Below are 20,260 nucleotides of genomic sequence, written 5' to 3'. Positions count from 1 at the left end.
AACAACAAGAAAAGTATAAAATAAATTACAAAAAAAAAAGGGAAATTAGGAATCTAATCTAAGAGAAAATATAAACTTAGAGAGAGAGGAACAATCAGTAAAACCCCAACAATGAGAGCACTCAAAAAGACTACGCGGGCATAAAACCTTTTAACTCTTCCAACGTCTTCTCAATGTCCTCAAAGAAATGGCGATTTCGTTCCAACCAAGTAATCCACATCAAGCAACCTGGAATCAAATTCCAAATATTCGAAGTATGATTCCTAAGCCATTGATGCCAACAAAATAATAATTACGCCACAGATCTTGGCATAACCCAATGAATACCGAAAGTCTAAAGCATAAAAGTCCATAAGGTATATGTAACAGGACAGTGAAGAAGGAGGTGGTCCATCGACTCCCCATCACATCGACACATACAACAACGATTTGACAAAGAGCGACCTCAAAGCATGAGATTATCCATAGTAAGAATCCGACCATGAATAGTTGTCCACAAAAGGAAAGCCACTTGCTTAGGCACATTTGGTTTCCAAACCCCCTTCCAAGGAAACACAAAATTATGAGCACCCCGAATGGCATGGTAGAAAGCCACTCGCTTATTGGTGATAAAAATTAATCCTCACATTCATCATAAAACAATTTATCAACTCCAAGTTGGCCCTAAGAGCATCCACAGTAATGGAGCTAAAAATTTAGCTTTTTATAGCTCCACCAAAAGTTACTTTATCTATTTTACCTACATACATGCTGCAGCAGTGGATCTATTTTAGCTTTCAACATAATAAAATAATATAAACATCACAATAAAATAATATATCCCCTACAATAAAATAATATATCCCACTACCAAAAAAACATCCACAGCACCAACCACAACCACCTCTACCATCAGCCACACCCACAACCACCACCACCAGTCCACAGCAGGAAAAAAAAAAAACAAAAAACAAAAATCTCCAGTCTTTTTCGACGATGAAACCCAGAGAAACCCAGGCTTGTCACAGTAGAGAGGCGGAGCAAGATAGTACATACATCGTTCAAAACGACGGAACGATGTCGTATCCATAGATACGTTCAACATCGAACTCGTCTCTGCATAGGCTTTTCAAGAAGTGTATCGGATCGTCTTCTCGAACTTTCGGTTCTTCCTCTTCTCTCTGTACCTCAAAACCCTTGCTTCCCGATCCACTGCCGAGATCTTAACCACTCGATCAGCAAAGGCGTGGATTAGCAGCTTGGGGCTTGGTTCGGCTTAGGTCGGTGACTTTGAGGCCGGCGGAGGCGTGGGTCGGAGACGTTGAGACAAAGAGGTGAGAGTGACTGAGAGAGAGAACGTTGTTTTATTATTTTAATCACCAGTAGAATAAATTTTTTTTTTTTTTTTTTACTCTCAACTATAGTGCACATCTATCTATAGATGTGCACTGTAGCAAGTCATCTAAAAAAAATAAGTATAGCTCCACTGCTGGAGCAAGTTTTTTGTGTGTGAGGAGCTAAAATATACCAATATGACTTTTTAGCACCACTGCTGTGAGTGCTCTAAGAACAACAAAGTTAACTATTTCCTTTATACTACGTCATTTTCTGCAAGATGGAGTGAAGGATACAAAAGACAAAATTTAAAAGCTAGATGGTTGGCTGCAGATTTTATAAATAAATAAATAAATAAAATAAAATAAAATAAAAAAGCCTGAATGCTGATAATTAGATGGTAGATGCAGGGTCGTATAAGATAACTTGTACAGTTTTGGGTCTCTTTATAGGCTTCAGAAACTTATAATTAGTTAGATTTCCAGTTTGCAATTTCCCCTTTTGCTTCCTTGGAAGCCTTGAGGTTTTCTTCTGTAAGTTCTATAAAACTATCACACTAACCTTTCCAATAAAATTCATATTGAGTACAACCAAGAGAATAAAAAGGAAACAAAAAAGAAGAAGATGAAAGCTGAAAAAATGGACCTATGAAAGGTTTCTGTTTATAAATTATTAAATATTAAATGTCAGATCACTTATGTGAAGGAAGATTCTACACTAAACTGGAAAACATTGGAAAATGTACACCAATAATAGTAATGGCATTAACCATGAAGCGTGAGATGACTAAAGAATTTCGACATATGAAAACCTCAAACCTCCAAATTTACAGCAGAGTCTGGCCTCAAACGATTTAGCCGAACAGTACCGAGAATGTACTCAGGCAACTCTGCCTCTTCTTTTGCCTGCGAACAAAGAGCTGTCAATATCTAGTTGTGTATGACATGCATGTATGCTTAGTTAATTATGAAGAAATCTAGCTTTGGTGCATCGATACATTATGTCAACTGATAAAGAGCTCCATACTATTTTTTGTACTTGGTAATTTCCACTCACATCTTGTGGTTCCTAAACTCAACCTCAACCTTCACCCCATGCTTAAACATGGAGGATTTTGAAAATTATGCACCTAGTTGCTATTGCCAACATTATAATGTGATGCAGCAATAGACGCAAAATGTATTTATGACAAAGTAAGACCAAAGAATGATTAACTAACCTTTGTTTCAATCAGACACCTAAATTAAGTACGCAGTACATGTCTTAACAGCACAAGAACATTTATGAAATATTGAAATCACAAAATGCAGACCTCTATTGAAATTACAAGATGAAATCTATTAAATGATTAAAACCCATTCACAATCTCAAACACGCAGCACAAGAAGAGAAAACGTTTATACAAAGGGGAGAATACAATTTTTTTTGCAAATATTAGCTGCACAAAGGGACAAGCTGTTGGAAAGTATGACTCACTTTCCACATATTGAAGATGAAATCAAGGAATTGATTGCCTAGATTAAATCACGGGATTGGCACAATCAATTATCTTGATATGAAATTCAAATTCAAAATATGCTTGCACTAAATTGATAGTTGACCTATTTTCAAATTTTGTTAATCCCAATATAAATATAGGTTCCAATGTGCTGTGTTATCAATCAAGAGATTGAAACATGTAGCCATTTGGCTTTTGATGTTGTAGATGTAGGTCTTAGTGACTGAACCATTTTAATCCGTTCCATACTTCAATTTTGTTTGTTTCTCTTTATTTTCCATAGTATTTCAAATTTTGACAAACCTCTATCAAAATGGCAAGGTCGACAACTATGCTTGTGACATATCCAAGAACAAGGCCGATGACACTCCTTGCTACAGAGGATGATCCAATATCCACATCAATCTGCATGATAGGAATTTATAGTCATTTGTAAATTTAAGAGGCATAAACAGCAACCAGCAGAACAAGCACAGTGTGTGTAAAAGCTTGCATTCCAACCAACATTCAAATTTGGAGTCAAATTTAACATGATGTACATTGCTTGCCCTAATTTATATGATGTTATTAGAATATCATTAAAAGGTCTCTGCAAGTGTGTGGCGAGTTATTCACAAAATAAAATTTAAAAGAGTGCTTGTTAAGAGACTGCTAGAGGGGGGACAAAGTGGAATAATCTTGAGATAGTCACACCAGATCTTGGGTTTCACACCCAACATCAAAATTGAGCAAGACATCAGATATTACCATAACCTGATTGTCCAAGTATTCTCAAAACAGAACTATCTTAAAAAAAAAGCTTGCAATTTGGATATATTGCAATATCCTGAATTTTCAGATCAATTTGAAAAATACCATGTTTTAAGCTCTAGATCTTATATTGAATAGAGAATATGCACTTCTGATAGCATCAAGCAACAACAACAACAACAACAGAGAGAGAGAGTAAATGTGTTAGTGGCCAGAAAGAAGGCAGGCCCTGTTGAAATGTATACGATAGTACTCAACCTGTTCTTTCACACAGTTTGGCAATACTAAATAAAAATGTATACTGGTTTCAATCATTTCATAGTACTTGACATCCCATTAACACATACACCCTGCATAAATATATTAGCGATAATCAGCATGCCTAACACAAAGACAGGATAAAATAAGAATACTTGGGTAGTGTTACCTCCAAAAAGTTGTCTTGTCTGAAGTATTTGCAGGTTACAGCTTTCCCCAATAAGCAAGCTTTTGTTCCGACTGCACGCTTGACCATCCAATACCCCTGTACTACTCAAGAAAACATTAGCCGCCCAATGACATCAAAGGCAAAACTGATATAAGCCACTAAGATTCAATAGAAGCTTCATAATTAGCATTCCATACCTCAACAATACTAGGAATTAGTTTAAATCTGGCATCCCGAAACATGTCACTTCCATCCACAAACTTAGCCAGCAAAGAACTTTTATTTAGTGGTCTGTCTGCAGCATAGTAAAGGACCAAACTGTAGTTTGGTTTAGCAGGGACCTGGAACAGAGAAATCAAGATACATTATCCTACTTTAAAGATTGAACTGGGACTTACAGCACCAAAGAAGATCATGTGCCACAATAAGATTTATATCACTAGATATCAGAGGTTTGGTCATGTTCAAAGGAGAGAGACTAATGCACTGGTAGGAAAGAGTGAGTTGATCCAAGTTAAGGGAGCAAAAAAAGGTAAGGGAAGACCAAAAATAATGTTAGTTTAAGTAATAAAAAGGACATGTCAATTAAAGAAGTAATGGAGAGTATTACTTCAGATAGAATAAAATGGAGGAAAAGAATACATGTGGCTGACCCTAGTTAATCTGTTAAGGATCCATAGCTGACCCCAAAATTTTGGGACTTAGGCAGTTAGGCTTTGTTATTGTTGTTATGGTAGATGTCATTCCTAAGCAAAAACATTGAGAGGAAGACTAGCTGAGAAAGCCCATCTCAAATTTATCTCTTCCTTGTTCTCTAAACCTAATTGAGCGAATATCAACAACTAACATGTTTACATCAATCATTCTGCTTTTGAAAAATTAGTTCAATGTTCCACTGAATCTTCTGTTGTATTCTACATTCAGGCCCATATTTATTCCCCATCACCACCTAAACAATTTCAGGAAATTCTTCTGATAAGTTCCCCATACATTGTAGAAGCTCAGATTGTATTTTGTAGAAAAAGTACTCTGGTGTGAAAATTATGACAGAAAAACTACAATCAATCTTTACTGCTTCATACAACTAGAGTATGCAAAGATCGGTAGTTTTTAGTATTGCATTGGTATTATGTGTGAAAGGAAAAAAGGAGACTCGAAGGCATTCATTCGCATACCTGGAGGTTAATGACAAGGATGAATGGAAGCTTCTTCCCAACTCCTGACTAGAATTGAAAAAAGGAAATGTTAGACACACAAGATTTAACAGATTAAGAATCAAGAATAACAAGCTCAAATACTCCAAAATAGGTCCTGAAGTCTAAAAGAAACATCTTTTATCTCCAATTTTCCAATCATTTTGAGTTTTGCTAGATCCACACAAAAGATATAATTGCTATATACAATTTGGAAAAATAAATAAAAAAACAAAAAAAAAACACTTCGAATATGAGAATATTCCAACAATTCTACTGTAACATATATAAAAGTATGTAGGTTTCATATGCAAAAGATATTATTTACTAATGGCACCAAGTCAGATATGAACAGCCTTGGAGCTGGCCACAACTGTTGGCATAGTCTGAACTATCTTTTACACAAGATTGACTGAGAGTATATGGAACTCTAAAACCATAACAGAAATAAAAAAGCAAAGGAAGGTATGTGTGTATCCTTCCATTAATCAACTTTCAATAGATGAAAAATGGTAAAAAGGAAGTCTCAGGAATATAATCAACTAGAAAATAGTTTTCTGTCTTTTTTTCTTTCCTCTTTTTGAACTCTTTGACTACTTTGTGCTTTTCATGAATATTGTAGTGTCTTTAGTAAACTTTTTCTTACCTATCAAAAAAAAAAAAATACAAGAAGACAATAAAACTGGGGAAGTAAAAAGAAGCAATTGAAACTTTCCAAGTGGTGTTCTTTGTTAGCCTACTATTTATTATTTATTTGTAATATCCAGTTAAGAGAGTGAATAATACAGGCTTAAATCAAGTGGGGGCTTGTACTGCCTCTTCATTTGTTAAAAGATACTAAGCACATTAAAATAATAGGACATGAATTTAAACTATGCTACCCACATAAAGGCCCACGAGAGCTTTTGGGAAGCAAGAAAACATTTTTGGCCCATCACACCAAATAATAACTTAAAATTTAATGTAGCTATGTCTTTTCTTGAAACTGGCCATAATTTAGGAAACAAATACTCCTTCAATGTAAATAAATGCAAAAGGGTGACTCGTGTTAGTTGCACTATCCACAACATTTATTTATTGGTAAGTTACACACTCACTAAGTGGGTTTTGAACCCATGAGTCATGACCTCACCCTCAACCTTACCCTTGCAAGACAAGGAAGTGCCATTTGAACTAGAGCACACTGGCTTGCACTATGCACAACATGAAACACTGAAACATTTCCAACTTCTTTTTTCTTTTCTTTTTTTTCCCAGATAATGTAGGGAACCTTTCTAAAGCATAGCCCTTTAGACTTGCTTATAGCTAGTAAAACCTATAGGCAACTGACCTCACCGACCAAAACTAGTCAATTGGTAATCTAGGGGCAGTCACCCTTGACGGGCTAAGCAATTTATGCTCAAAAAAGAAACCAAAGACCAGGCTGGCTAAAAGAGGATTAATGATTGCCCTCCACAAACAAACCATGAAGACTAGGAACAAAAGTTTCATATAATTTCAAGAAGCATTTTAGAGCCCGGACTGAATGGATGATGAAGAGGTGCTGGGAGCAATGGAAATTTGGTGGGCTGCCCACAAGGCCAAACTATAAGGGATTCAGTTGATTGAAATTGAAAGTGACACTAAGCTTTTGATGGATCCTTCTACTGAATTATAATCATTGACCAAGCTGTACTTGTCTAAAAAAAGAAACAAAAGACCAAGCTAGGAAATAGCCTCCTAAATAGAGGATATTAAGTAATTGACCAGCAGCTTTGATAAGTGCTCTTTCAAGTGGATTCCTAGAGCAGCAAATGCAGCAGCACATGTGTAAGCCAAATGGGCCTTGCACTATTTCTAAGTCTTTTCTGGATGCTTTCAAGTTAGATGGCTGCTCTATCTTGTATATTATGTTGCAATGAATTTTCAGTTTACCTAAAATATAAGGATCTAACTTCATATAGCTATGGGTGGTTAAAGGAAAAAAAAGAGTAAGCTTAAGTTTTGCCATTTGTGTCACAGAGTTAGCCATCATAATAATATGAAAAGCAAATGATACGATAACCATATTTCTACCTGAACAAGAGACCTGGGATGCAATGCAATCCTATCTATGGATTTGTCCACTTTGAACCAATCAACTGCAATGAGCTTGAGAAGGGGATCTCCTCCCATTACCTGAAAGAGTTTATCAATTAACTAAAAATTGACAGATCTGTATATAACTTACAGAAGCAGGTCAGACATCATTTTTGCCAAAATAAAAAGTAAAATGCTTGTTTAGCTTTCAAAGTGGCAACATATTTAACTATTTACCACTATATTTATCACAGTTTACAAAGAAACATATAGCCAGAAAACACTAACAATAAATAAATTGTACAACAGAATACATAGAACTACTGATATCAAACAGGATTCAAAATATTGGAATCACGTTCAATTCTCGAAGTAGGATGCAACTCCACTCTAAATAATCCAATCCCTGAACTGAATAAATATATTCCACTCTTCCCGGAAAATCAGGCAACTAGCTTATATGCTTTGTTCATAGATATCCATGCTTCATATGCATTGTTTTCTTAACACCTCCAGAAGATGCCTTCATATCATGAGTACCAGATAGAACCCAAAACAATCTGGAATGCCAATGAAAAAAAAAACTAACATAGACCCTTAAAGTCAAACATGATTGCTAATAAGGTCAAGAGCTTGGCTGCTGAGATCGAATTTCAACACACAGCACAGAAAATCTGTGAACTTTAGTTGATACTATTAAGTACAAAGGCTGTCCAAGGGAATGGTCTGTTGCAAATCAGTCTGTGATTCAGAAAGTGGCCTTCATTCATAGATAAATTATTCATGAAGTTATATTTTTGAAAGAACTAAACCTAATGCTCTGGTTCAGAGAAAGAACAACTCCAAATGGGCAAGGGTTAGGTGAGCAGCTTTATATGGAGAGCAGAGCAACTTCTGTCTATATCTTAATGTGCCATAACAAACTACAGAACACAGTTAGACAAATGGACTAAAACATGGTTGCTGAAACATGAACAAATAACTCAAAAGAAGAGCAAAACCCACCTTAGAATTATCTTTTAGGTAAGTTTTTCCTCTGATCATAAATCCCGTACCACTTGGAGAAGCCCAACAGTTTGTGTCTGCGCCATCCTTTGCTTTGTGCAAGGAACCATGACACTGGGTTGGATCAATGCTGATAGGAGTTACAGTACGGTCTAGTTCCTTATTTGCATCTGGAGCTGCATTGAGAATAATAAGTACTTTAGTCTTGAATTCTTTGCAATGGAAGGGGAAACAGAAATGAGAAATTCACTGCTTTTGGTTTTTAAGCTATTTGCTACTAACACAAACAATATTAATACACAAGATTTTCTTCATTACTAACTTCATTTCCTAAGGCATTTGTCCTCAAAAGGATATAAAATAGTTCACAATGTGAGTAGAAATTCACAAATATGACAAACAAACAAGGAGCATCGTATCAGAATAATCAATGGCATTTAACCATAATATCCCTTAGATGAATTAGAACACCAATCTTCTCTGCTATAAATGAAAAAGGTAACATGGAAAAAATAAGCAATGCTTTCGCTTAGTCAGTCTCATCTAGGACTACAAGGGAATATTGGACTTTAGCATTCTGCTGTAATAAGCATATTTTGAGGTAAGAACCTTGTTATGGGTATAAAGCTAGTGGCAAAAGACTAAACTCATTGTATACCTATATATATCAATAATATGGTATATGTTAGGGTTAAGTGAACTAACCCGATACATATGTTTTCTCCAAAACAAACCTAATTGGTAATTAACATTAATGTGAGAACAATAAAAAACAAATGTATAGATATTTTCTATATACGACTATTGATGACAATATGCAGAGTAGCATAACTGGTTGGTGCCCCCTTTTCAGGTACAATTATTTGTAAAGTGGACCTGAAGTTCGCTTCAAAGCTAAGCCTGCGATGGCCCATGAGACATTCTTCAGCTTCACTTTTGATCCCTGGCAAGTTTCAAGGGAGATATTACATTCTGGAATCTGAAAATGAGAGCTTCTATATGCACCAGTTACATTCAATCAGACCCCAAATGTAATCTATTTCTGATCTAAAAGAGGCAGAAAAGGGAAAACCTTATTGTCATGTTCATCACTGTCGCTTTCTTCATCTTCTGAGGATGATGATGAGTCAGCAGCAATGGCATCATAAAACTCATCCTGCACTTCTGCATCCTCATATTCACCACTGGGCACAGAAACATCAGAGATTTTTGAATGGAAAACTGTGGTGGCAGATTCCAAACTGAGAGCTGGATTTGCTCCAATATATTCTCTTAGACCTGACCATCCATTAGCAAAAATAAAAAATAAAAAAAATAACTACCATTGCAACAAACATCTCATCGACAAATTGTGCAATAAAGCTTCATAGGTTCATTATGATTGTTGAGCTATGTTGTTCTCAGTATTGCTTAACAATAAATAGACTTAATAAGAAGACTAATATCTTCTTCATACCCTCTAATTATTTTATATAAATAAATAAATTTCATTAATAAATAAACAAAGAGAGAGACTTTGGTCTACAGGTTGTATATGAAAGATGCAAAAAAAAAAAAAAAAAATCCTTGTTTTTTATCAGTAAATAATCCAAAAATCCTGAATATTCAATATACTACTCCCATCTAATTTGGACAAATCTGGACTTAATTCTGTCAAAAGAAAGCTCCTGCCACTCAAATGTCCATCCATCTCTTTAATGCCATATTTTCAACGTGACAGATGTTGGAACCATATTCCAGACTTTGTTTTTAACATTTTGTAAAAAGCAGGTTTCCTACACCCATATTGAAGCAAAGAAAACACTAACTTAGGCATAATCCATCTGACACCAAATACCACAAAGATGAAGGCCAACAACTCCTTTGCAACTGAGCAATGAAGCAACAAATGATTGACTGGTTCGTCATTTCTCTTAGACATCTGACACCAATCCACAATAATTCTCTTCCACTTTATTAGATTATATACAATTGCCTTCCAAGGGAACATTTGACACAAACCCCTCTCATGGCTTCATTGAACAAATGAACAATAAAAATACAATTGCTACTCAACTTCCACCTGTCAAAAAAAAAAATTTGCTACTCAACTTCCATACTTTTTATCGGCCTCTCCAATACAAATCCTAATTGAATAAAGCCTCTTCATCTAGAAACATTTTAATATTGGCTGTCATGATTTTATTGGGTTTATGGATAGCTGATACCAATAATACCCAATATTGATGGGTGATACCGATATAAACCTATAACAGTTTATATTAGCGACATAATGGCCAATGCCATCTATTGCCTCCCAATACTAGCTGTTATCCAATAACCTAAGGCAGTACCAACCAAATATAGGTTCGGCACAATTCCATAGCCGTGAAACTTGTAACCCCTTATATAATTCCCATTACGCCCAATTCTGCAAAATTGTTGTTGATACCTTCCAAGTCCATTACTACATTGTAATACATAGTGTAGAATTAAACTCAACCACATTATTTAAGTATAAAAATGGATTCAGTTTCAGTGCTTGAAATAAGTAATCCAAAAATAACTGACATCAACACAATGGATACCCATGCTTAGATTAGCAACCCAAAAGTATATGTGATTCACATTTCTCTTCCTTTGTTATGGGATTTATTCCCCATGACAATTTGAACTGTTCTCAAATCATTCTACCAATGTGGCAAAAAGTTCTTCAGCATCTTGTCTTCCAGCTTAGTCAAAGATAAAGTAGTCTGCAAATGCTACACAAATCAAGTGTGCATGTGTGCAAACCCATGTTGGAAGTATTGCTAATGTGATTTAAAACTATTTGAGATCATGGCAATGATCTTTTCAAGGTCAACCAGATTCTAAACCATTTAGATTGGATTAATGTTGGTGCCACATACAAGGTCAACCAGATTCTAAACCATTTAGATTGGATTAATGTTGGTGCCACATAAAATGGCACAACTTGTGCCACAATTCACCCACATGGCGAGTTGTGAGTGGTAGAAGTGTGTCCCCACATGGACCCACCATCACACCTCTACCACTCACAACTCACCACGTGGGCGTGTTGTGGCACAAGGTGTGTCATTTTATGGGGCACTAGCATTACTCTTTGGATTGAAGTTGGATATAAGAAGAAATATTAGATAATCACACCTGCCACTTGGCACAATAGCGCGTAAGGAATACTGTTTTCAAACTTTGAGCAGTGGCTTTTCGTCCATCTACACCAGCCTGAAGAATCCATCTCGAACATTTGAGTCACAAGACATCTTGGAGCATTTGAAGCAATGGGTGTGTTTAAACTTCTGATCTCCCAGGTAGATGCTACAGTGTAAAACAAAGGAAAAAAGAAAGAAAGAAGGGAAAACAAGTTAATAAAGGTGACTATATTTGATTGCTAAGTTACACAAGCAACCAATGGGACTTGAACCCATGAACTTACCCTCCCCCTAGAAATTATAAAGGGAGGAGGTGCCAGTTGAGCTAAAGCTCATTGACTTCTCTGTTAGACTTGATACTCAATATCCACTAATGAACAAGAAATGAAATAATAAAAGAGTTCTCAATTGGACATAAACAGTTACAATCAAAATTCATAAAACAAGCTTGCTAGAGTTGAAAGACAAATAGTAAGCATATAAATTCTTAGAGAAATCCATGAAAAAACACAAAAGGGGCATAACCCAGGTACAGGGTATTATACAAGAAAAACCCAATAATTTTTATAAAAAATAAAATAAAATAAAAATAAAATAAAAAAAAAGCAAAGAAGAAAAAAGAGAGAGGCAATAAAAAAAAAATGATAAATTTAATTGAACAGAAATCTCAGAAACTTATCTTCAGCTAGTGTAGAAAATTAAAACAGGACCATTGGAGTTTTTTGAAAAATTATGAAAGCAGGAAATTGAAATATGAGAACCTATAAAACATGATTAGATCCATGGGTTTGCTTTCAAAAATTTTAAAAATGACCACGGACCACAGATGCAAGTATATTTTTTTACGATACAAAGATGTTAACATATAAGGAAAAAAAAAATTTCTGGAAAATTTTCAAGATTTCATCTTCTATATGAACAAATAAAATTTACTGAAGGGTGGGTGTCAGCGAAGAGGCAGAATTCCCTTCCGTTTTGAAAATATGTGGTTAAGGGTGGATAACTTTGTAGACAAAGTGAAGGAGTGGTGGGCTTCCTATTTGTTCCATGGTACCCCTAGTTTTATTCTTGCTAAGAAGTTGGCTGCATTGAAGTCGGACTTAAAAAAGTGGAATGAAACTGAGTTTGGCAATGTCACTTTTAAGAAACAGGCCCTTTGGAGTAAGTTGATTGATTTGGATGCTAAAGAGGAGATTCATAGTCTATCTGCCGAGGAGAAGTTAGCTCAAACTAATCTTCGTTCGGATATTGAAAAGTTGACTCTTATGGAAGAGACAAGTTGGAGACAAAAGTCCAGGGTGTTGCATTTGAAAGAAGGGGATGCCAATACCAAATTCTTTCATAGAATGGCTAATTCCAACGGGAAAAATGATGCCATCGAAAGCCTTTTGGTTAATGGTACTTTGTCGTCGGATCAGGGTATAATTGCAGACTACGTTTCTCATTTCTTCATGAATTTGTACTCTGAGCAGCAGGTTGAGCGGACGTTTCCGGATTCGTTGGTTTTTCCAATGATATCTGGGGAGAATGCGGATTGGTTAGAGAGGCCTTTTGAAGAGGCAGAAATCTTTGATGTTATTCAAAGTTTTCATGGTGATAAATCCCCTGGTCCTGATGGCTTCCCTATGGCTTTTTTCCAAGCTTGCTGGGGGATTGTTAAGCCGGATCTCCTGGCTGTTTTTCATCATTTTTTTGCCAATGGTCAGTTTGAGAAAAGCTTAAACCCAACTTTTGTTACTCTTATTCCTAAAAAACATGCAGCTAATGAGATTGGAGATTTTCGGCCCATTAGCTTGGTTGGGGGGGTTTACAAAATTATTGCTAAAGTTTTGGCTAATCGTCTCCTCTTGGTGATGGGGGATATAATCTCAGCATCTCAGAATGCTTTTGTGAGGGGCAGACAAATCCTTGACCTTGTTCTTATTGCTAATGAATGCCTTGACAGTAGATTGAAGTCTGGGTTGCCGGGGCTGATTTGTAAGTTGGATGTTGAGAAGGCTTTTGACCATGTAAACTGGAATTTTCTGCTACAGATGTTAGAAAGAAGTGGATTCTCTGCCAAATGGAGACAATGGATTCGCTTTTGTCTTTCTACTGTCCGCTTCTCCATCTTGATCAATGGCTCTCCTTGTGGTTTTTTTGGTAGCACCAGAGGCTTGAGGCAAGGTGATCCGTTGTCTCCTTTGTTGTTTGTTTTGGTGATGGAAGCTCTTGGTCGAATGTTGGACAAAGCAGTTCTTGAAGGTCGCATGTCGGGCTTTAGTGTAGGTAACTTGGAGGGAAGATCCATGGCGGTGTCTCATCTCCTCTTTGCAAATGACACGCTTATTTTCTGTAAGGCTGATTTAGATCAGATTTTGATCCTTCGCATGATTCTTATTTGGTATGAGGCGGTGTCTGGCCTTAAGATCAACCTGGGCAAGTCAGAATTGGTTCCGGTTGGGGTAGTCAATGATTTTGACCTTTTCTTGGTTGTTCTTGGCTGCAAGCAGGGCTCTCTCCCTATGAAATATCTAGGTCTTCCTTTGGGAGCTAAATTCAAGGATAAGTCTATATGGAATCCTATTCTAGAGAAAATGGAGAGGAGATTGGCGGGTTGGAAACGTTTATACTTATCCAAGGGAGGTAGAGTCACCCTTATCAAAAGCACCCTATCTAATCTACCCACTTATTTTCTTTCTTTATTTCCTATTCCTGCTAGTGTGGCTAACCGAATTGAGAAGCTCCAGCAGAATTTCTTGTGGGGCAGTCTTGGAGATGATCCTAAAATCCATTTGGTTAAATGGGCTACTGTTTGTTCTCCTTTTTCTTCGGGTGGCTTAGGGATAAGGAAGATTAGACTTTTCAATGAAGCTTTACTTGGAAAGTGGCTTTGGAGATTTGGGGTTGAGGAAGATGCCCTTTGGAGGCAAGTGATTGAGACAAAGTATGGTTGTATGTGGGGGGGCTGGTTTTCCAGAGTTGTGATTGGCCCTTATGGTGTTGGTTTATGGAAAAATATCAGTCAGGGATGGCCTTCTTTCTCTCACCATATTCTGTATGATATTGGTGATGGATCTAGAGTGAGGTTTTGGCAAGACCGGTGGTGTGGAGAGACTTCTCTTGCTGTTAGATTTCCAGACTTGTTCAGATTTTGTAGGAATAAGGATGCCAGTGTGGCTGAGCTTATGATGTCCGCTCATGGTGTCCTCTTTTGGGATGTGAGATTCATTAGGAGTGTGCATGCTCGGGATCTAGAGTCTATGTCCGACTTCATGGCATCTATTTATGGTTCGCATATAAGGGGGCGAGGTGAGGATAAAATGTGTTGGATTCCTAACAAAGTTAAGGGTTTCTTGGTTAGTGGTTATTATAGAATTTTAGCTGGCACCGCTTCCATTGGGTTTCCTTGGAAAAGTATTTGGAAGCAAAAGATTCCCTCTAGAGTAGCTTTCTTTGTTTGGACTGCTGCTTTAGGGAAATGCTTGACGATTGATAATTTACGTAAAAGGAAGGTGTGGATTCTGGATTGGTGCTACATGTGTAAGAGAAATGGTGAATCGGTTGACCATCTATTTCTTCATTGTCCTTTTGCTTCGGATCTATGGTCTATGGTTTTGGGCCTTTTTGGAGTTTCTTGGGTTATGCCGCACTCTGTTCTAGGGCTGTTATGGTGTTGGCAAGGCAGCTTTGGTCGTCATCGAAATGGTTATATTTGGTCCATCATTCCTCATTGCTTATTGTGGTGTCTTTGGAGGGAGAGGAATAGTAGATGTTTTGAAGATACTGAGAAATCTATTCCTGACCTCAAGCTTCTCTTTTTTAGAACTTTAAGGGATTGGTTGTTTGCTTTGCAAGATAAATCTTTCCCCTCTTTTATTGATTTCCTAGACTCTTGTAATTTTTGTATTTGATTTCTTTTCCCTTGTACACTCCCTGTGCACTAGGGTGTCCCCTTTTTTATCAATATATCTTTTACTTATCAAAAATAAATAAAATTTACTGAGAGACTATTAAGGGTTTATTTTTTCAGCTTAAAATGCTAGCTTATTTTCACCATTAACTTATATGCAGCTTTAAAAGCTTCACTTTTTCCAAGTACAACTGTACTTTGACGCAAAAAAAAAAAAAAAAAAAAAAAAAAAAAAGAAAAAAAAAAGGCAGCCAATGAAAAATAAGCTCATTCAAGCACACTTGAAATCATTCTGAATACAGAAATGAGCTAGTTAGAGAAAACAGATTCCACCACTAATCCTACCACTTTTTTTATTATTTTTAAATACCAACGACAAATTTTGACTCTTAAGTTTATGTGAAGGAGAGTGAATATAATGTCATTGAGCTTTAGCTCAAATGCCACCTCCCTTCCTTGTAAGAGTAGAGTGGAGGGTAAGGTTTGGGTTCAAGATCCACCAAGTGTGTGTGTGTAACTTACCAATAAAAAAGGGGGAACTAATATATCGTTATTATTAAATAACAGTAAAAAGGTTTCAGTTACATCTGGTCATTGGTCTGGGTTTGAAGAAGAGAGAGAGAGAGAGAGAGAGAGAGAGAGACAACAGAAACATAGAGGCCTACAAAAACGGAAAAAGAAAGTTGATTTCATATTTCTATGACATCAGTCTGAGCAGACTTGGTGGTTGGATCATCAAATGATAAACTCTTAATTTTACAACAACATCTGCTCCTTTTTTTCCCATGAAGCCTTAAAACAGTCCATGGTGTGCTAGATGGATCCTCATGCATTCACAACATGCATCCAACTTCCAACTCTAAAGCAGAATTATCTACTACACAGTTATATCATAGGACTGATTATAAAAGCAACAACCTAATTGAATCCTTCTATTAGCTGGAAGCAAAAGTAGGTGAAAATTTTCAGAATGTCATCTTTACATCAAATAAATAATGTACCCCTGTAACTGACTAATTTGTTAAAAATAGAAATTAAAATTAAGTGGCAGTACATATTGAGCCTGGGAAAAGAAACAGACAAGTCAATATTGCAATTTAAAGCAATGTAGACATTATATATGATTTTCAATGATTCAACAAAATCTCTTACGGTTGATTTTTGTACGTCGATAACCAGATCTTGGAGGCTTCTTTTTATGTACAGCTGGACGTTGCAAGATTGCTGCATGAAAATATGCATTTCATATGTCAGCCAAATACAAAGGCAAACAGCATGATTTCTCATATTAGAATACAGCAAAAAAAGTCATGTCACCTCAGGCAATTCAAGTTAAGAAATTTCACTTGCTCTCAGTTGAATGCTTCATGTAAATCATTTAACAGTAGAGCCTTGTGGCAACTAGTTGCCATAGCAAGGAGAAATTTTAAATTCTGAAGCATTTCCATTTAGAGAGTCAAAGCATCTCTTTTAAAATTTAAAAAAAAAAAAAATTAAACATAAATTAATCCTAAAGATGATTAGTTACCATCCAATCTTCCTTTTTTCTTCATTTCCATGCATTAAAAAATAGCATGTTATCGTAAAGCAATCTCTGAGTGAAGCAGTCCAGTATCAAGGCCAACAGGATTTTTAAAGTAAGCATTAGAGATGTTTCCGATAATATGAGCTATGCAGACCATACCCACAATATTTTTGGAATCATCCTATTGCATATATGGATTCTTATTTACTTACTATATGTTCCATCTTGTCCACGAAACCATTGCCTAGAGAAGACAAAATCTCTCTTAGAATGCCACCTACCATTCAATATCACGTAACAAGTAAATGTCACATAATAATAGAGAAACAAAATGAAGTAAAGAAATTAAGTGAAGCAAGTGATATTTATCAAAAAAATCCATTATGGTCTCGATTAACATTAAGCATCAAACTGGGGGGAAAAAATAGAAAAACATGAATACACTACAAGAGTGGTAAGCTTTGAATGCCGATGACTAAGAACTACATATAAGGAAACAATGGCATGCGGAGCATCAATGGTATTGGGATAGGCAATTAGGCATTAAAGATAGAACATAGGACCTTTAACGGTGGAAAGACTGATTGAATGAAGTTGGAAGACCTTCATGGTATATAAAAAGAAGAAAATGGTGGAGTTACAGGTTCTGTATGGAAAGGAGGAGGGTGGGGTGCTATCCATGGATGATCGAATGAAGAGGGAGGAATTAAAAACTGAGATAGAGAGATTAGCACAATCAGAGGATATAAATTGCAACAGAAGTTGAGAAATTTATGGTTTGTGGAAGGGGAGTATAATAGGCGGTTCTTTTATCTTTTGGCTAACTGACAAAAAAATGCCAACTTAATCAATAATATTTTTTGATAATTCGATAGTTGGGGGTAAAGGGATTTGAACCCTGGATGTTTTTGTTAGAAATACCAAGAAATGCCAACTAGTTGAACTACAAGGCTCTTGGCTCTCATCAATAATATAGAGGTTGAAGGAGTCATTCACTCAAAGGAAAACAAGCAAAGGAGGCAATGGTGGGTTTTATAAAGGGCTTTACGCTTAACAAGCCAATTAGAGACCTCAAGTGGCAAGATTGCAAAATGCCATCCATTGACAAAGAGACTAGAGGAGTATGGAAAGTCTGTTGGAAAGAGAAGAAATTATCAAAGCAAGACAAGGATGGTGACAAGGTACTGGTTTAGACGAGTTCACCAATGGCATTTTTCAAATAATGTTACGGAATTCAGGAAGCTGATAACTTGCTGGATTTTCAGGAAATTTGCAACCATTTTGAAAAATCATTGAATATTGATGTAAACAGACCTATGGATCTAAGTGCAATATTGAGAAGATAACATGCTCTTGAAAGAGTCAGTTAGTGCTAGCCCTGTCAGCCTAATAGGGAGTGTGTATGACACCATTGGGATGGTGACAAGGTACTGGTTTAGACAAGTTCACCAATGGCATTTTTCAAATAATGTTATGGAATTCAGGAAGCTGATAACTTGCTGGATTTTCAGGAAATACGCAACCATTTTGAAAAATCATTGAATACTGATGTAAGCAGACCTATGGATCTAAGTGCAATGTTGAGAAGATAACATGCTCTTGATAAGAGTCAGTTAGTGCTAGCCCTGTCAGCCTAATAGGGAGTGCGTATGACACTGTTGGGATCTACTTTTAAGGCTTGAGCAATATAGAACACAATAATTTAGACAAGGAAGAGGAGGCATGCAGGATGGAAGAAACTTTATATTTCTAAAAGAAAGGGGGGGGGGGGGGGGGGGGTGGGGGGATTGCTTTTATAAAGAGTATTTTATCTTCTGTTTCTATGCAATTTATGTCACTATGTACTATGCCCATTCGTGTTGTCAATAGGTTAGAAAAGACGCAAGAGATTTCTCGTGAGGGGGAATGGGGATGCAAAATATTTTATCTAAATCAGAGTAGAGAGAAGTTTGCTCACTACTCAAGGACGGTGATTGGGGGATTGGAAGCTGGGTACATTTAATCAAGATTTACTAAGGAAGTCACTATAGAGATTTGCCACTGAAAGGGAACAACTATGGAGATACGTTATCTGAATGATACAAGGAGAATCATGGGGTGTTGGACAACAGAGGTGGTTAGGAGCTTGTATGAGGTAAGTTTATGGACAGTCATCAGAAGAGGGTGGGATGTTCTTTGAAGAATCTTAAATGTACATAGCGGATGGCACATGGATCAGGTGGTATTGTTTTTTGTCTTAGTGATATGTTCCCTGATTTGTTTAGATTGGCAGTAGATAAGGGTACTTCTGTTTGCTCTTATTTTAGTGGTGGATGGAGTTGGAATCCTCGCTTTTCTTGACCTTTCCAAGATTGGGAGCTAGAAGCTGTGGATAGTTTCTCTGATTTCTAATACCCTTGTTTTCCACAAGGGCAAGCTGATTATTAGACTTTGTGGACATTAACCAAAAGCAGAAAGCTTGAAGTCTATTCCTACTATAATATTCTCAAAGGATCATAAGTTTACATCCCATGGCATACATGGAGCGCTAAGGAACCTTGCAAGATCACTCTTTTCCTGCTTGGACAGCAGAGTTAGGTAAACTACTAACAATGGATAATCTTCAGAAATGTCACATTATAATTTTTTTTGATAGGTAAAGCAGAAAGAATTTAATTACTCTAATGTCACATTATTTCAAATGATATAGTTTTAGTTGATGAAACCAGAAGTGGAGTTAAAGAAAAGTTAGAAATTTGGTGAGACACTATAGAATCTAAAGGCATCGATTAAGAGAATGTAAGTTTAGTAAAGGTAGAAACATAGATGAAGGGGCAGTAAGACTCTATGGTCAAGAGATACTAAAGAGCAAGAACTTTTGATATCTTGGATTATTAATTCATAAAGATGGAGAGATTGAAGAGGATGTGAATCATGGGATATGAGCAAGGTGGATGAAGCGAAGAAGAACATTAGGAATATTGTGTGATCATAGAATACCTATTAAGTTAAAGGAAAATTTTATAAGACCTGTTATGCTCTGTGGTACTGAATATTGAGCTGTTAAGAAGCAACATATTCATAAAATGAATGTAGCTTAAATGAGAAGATGAATAAGTGGAAAAACACAGAAAGATAGGATTTGAAATGAGGAAATACACTTAAAGATATGGGTGACCTCTATTGATGAAAAGACAGGAAGAGTCGTTTGAGATTGTCTAATCATGTTTAGAGGAGAGCAATTAATGCATCGACAAAAAATAGTGAGTTTATTCAAGTTGAAGTAACGAACAAAGGTAGAGAAAGACCAAAAATAACATCAGTAGAAGTGGTAAAAGATGACATATCCATTAAGGAAGTAACATAGTGTATGACTTCGAATAAAATAGAAAGGAGGAAAAGAATACATGTGACTAACTCGGACTAATCTATTAAGAATCCATGGCTGATCCCAAAAAATTTGGCAC

General features: G+C 36.3%; 1 protein-coding gene across 4 annotated transcripts in view; it reads right to left on the bottom strand.

The window, feature by feature from the left end:
* Positions 1-1,946: 1,946 nt before the first annotated feature.
* Positions 1,947-20,260, bottom strand: part of LOC126715537 (protein ENHANCED DISEASE RESISTANCE 2-like) — a 33,502-nt gene continuing 15,188 nt past the window's right edge. For 3 of the 4 annotated variants that reach the window (XM_050416179.1, XM_050416178.1, XM_050416180.1), the window contains 12 exons: positions 17,027-17,091; positions 16,442-16,513; positions 11,393-11,563; positions 9,318-9,523; positions 9,122-9,188; positions 8,246-8,421; positions 7,238-7,339; positions 5,165-5,212; positions 4,187-4,330; positions 3,990-4,085; positions 3,116-3,217; positions 1,947-2,219 (listed from right to left, as the gene is read on the bottom strand). In XM_050416179.1, coding sequence (XP_050272136.1) covers positions 2,127-2,219; positions 3,116-3,217; positions 3,990-4,085; positions 4,187-4,330; positions 5,165-5,212; positions 7,238-7,339; positions 8,246-8,421; positions 9,122-9,188; positions 9,318-9,523; positions 11,393-11,563; positions 16,442-16,513; positions 17,027-17,091 — 1,342 coding nt within the window. In that variant the 3' untranslated portion in view covers positions 1,947-2,126. Of the gene's footprint in view, positions 2,220-3,115; positions 3,218-3,989; positions 4,091-4,186; positions 4,331-5,164; positions 5,213-7,237; positions 7,340-8,245; positions 8,422-9,121; positions 9,189-9,317; positions 9,524-11,392; positions 11,564-16,441; positions 16,514-17,026; positions 17,092-20,260 lie in introns of all 4 variants that reach the window. The other variant, XR_007651872.1, reaches the window with a different exon arrangement.

The sequence above is a fragment of the Quercus robur genome, chromosome 2, assembly GCF_932294415.1.
Source record: "Quercus robur chromosome 2, dhQueRobu3.1, whole genome shotgun sequence".
Lineage (NCBI taxonomy): Eukaryota > Viridiplantae > Streptophyta > Magnoliopsida > Fagales > Fagaceae > Quercus > Quercus robur.
The sequence above is the reverse complement of the archived record's forward strand: the minus strand, read 5'-3'. Positions and strand labels throughout refer to the sequence as shown.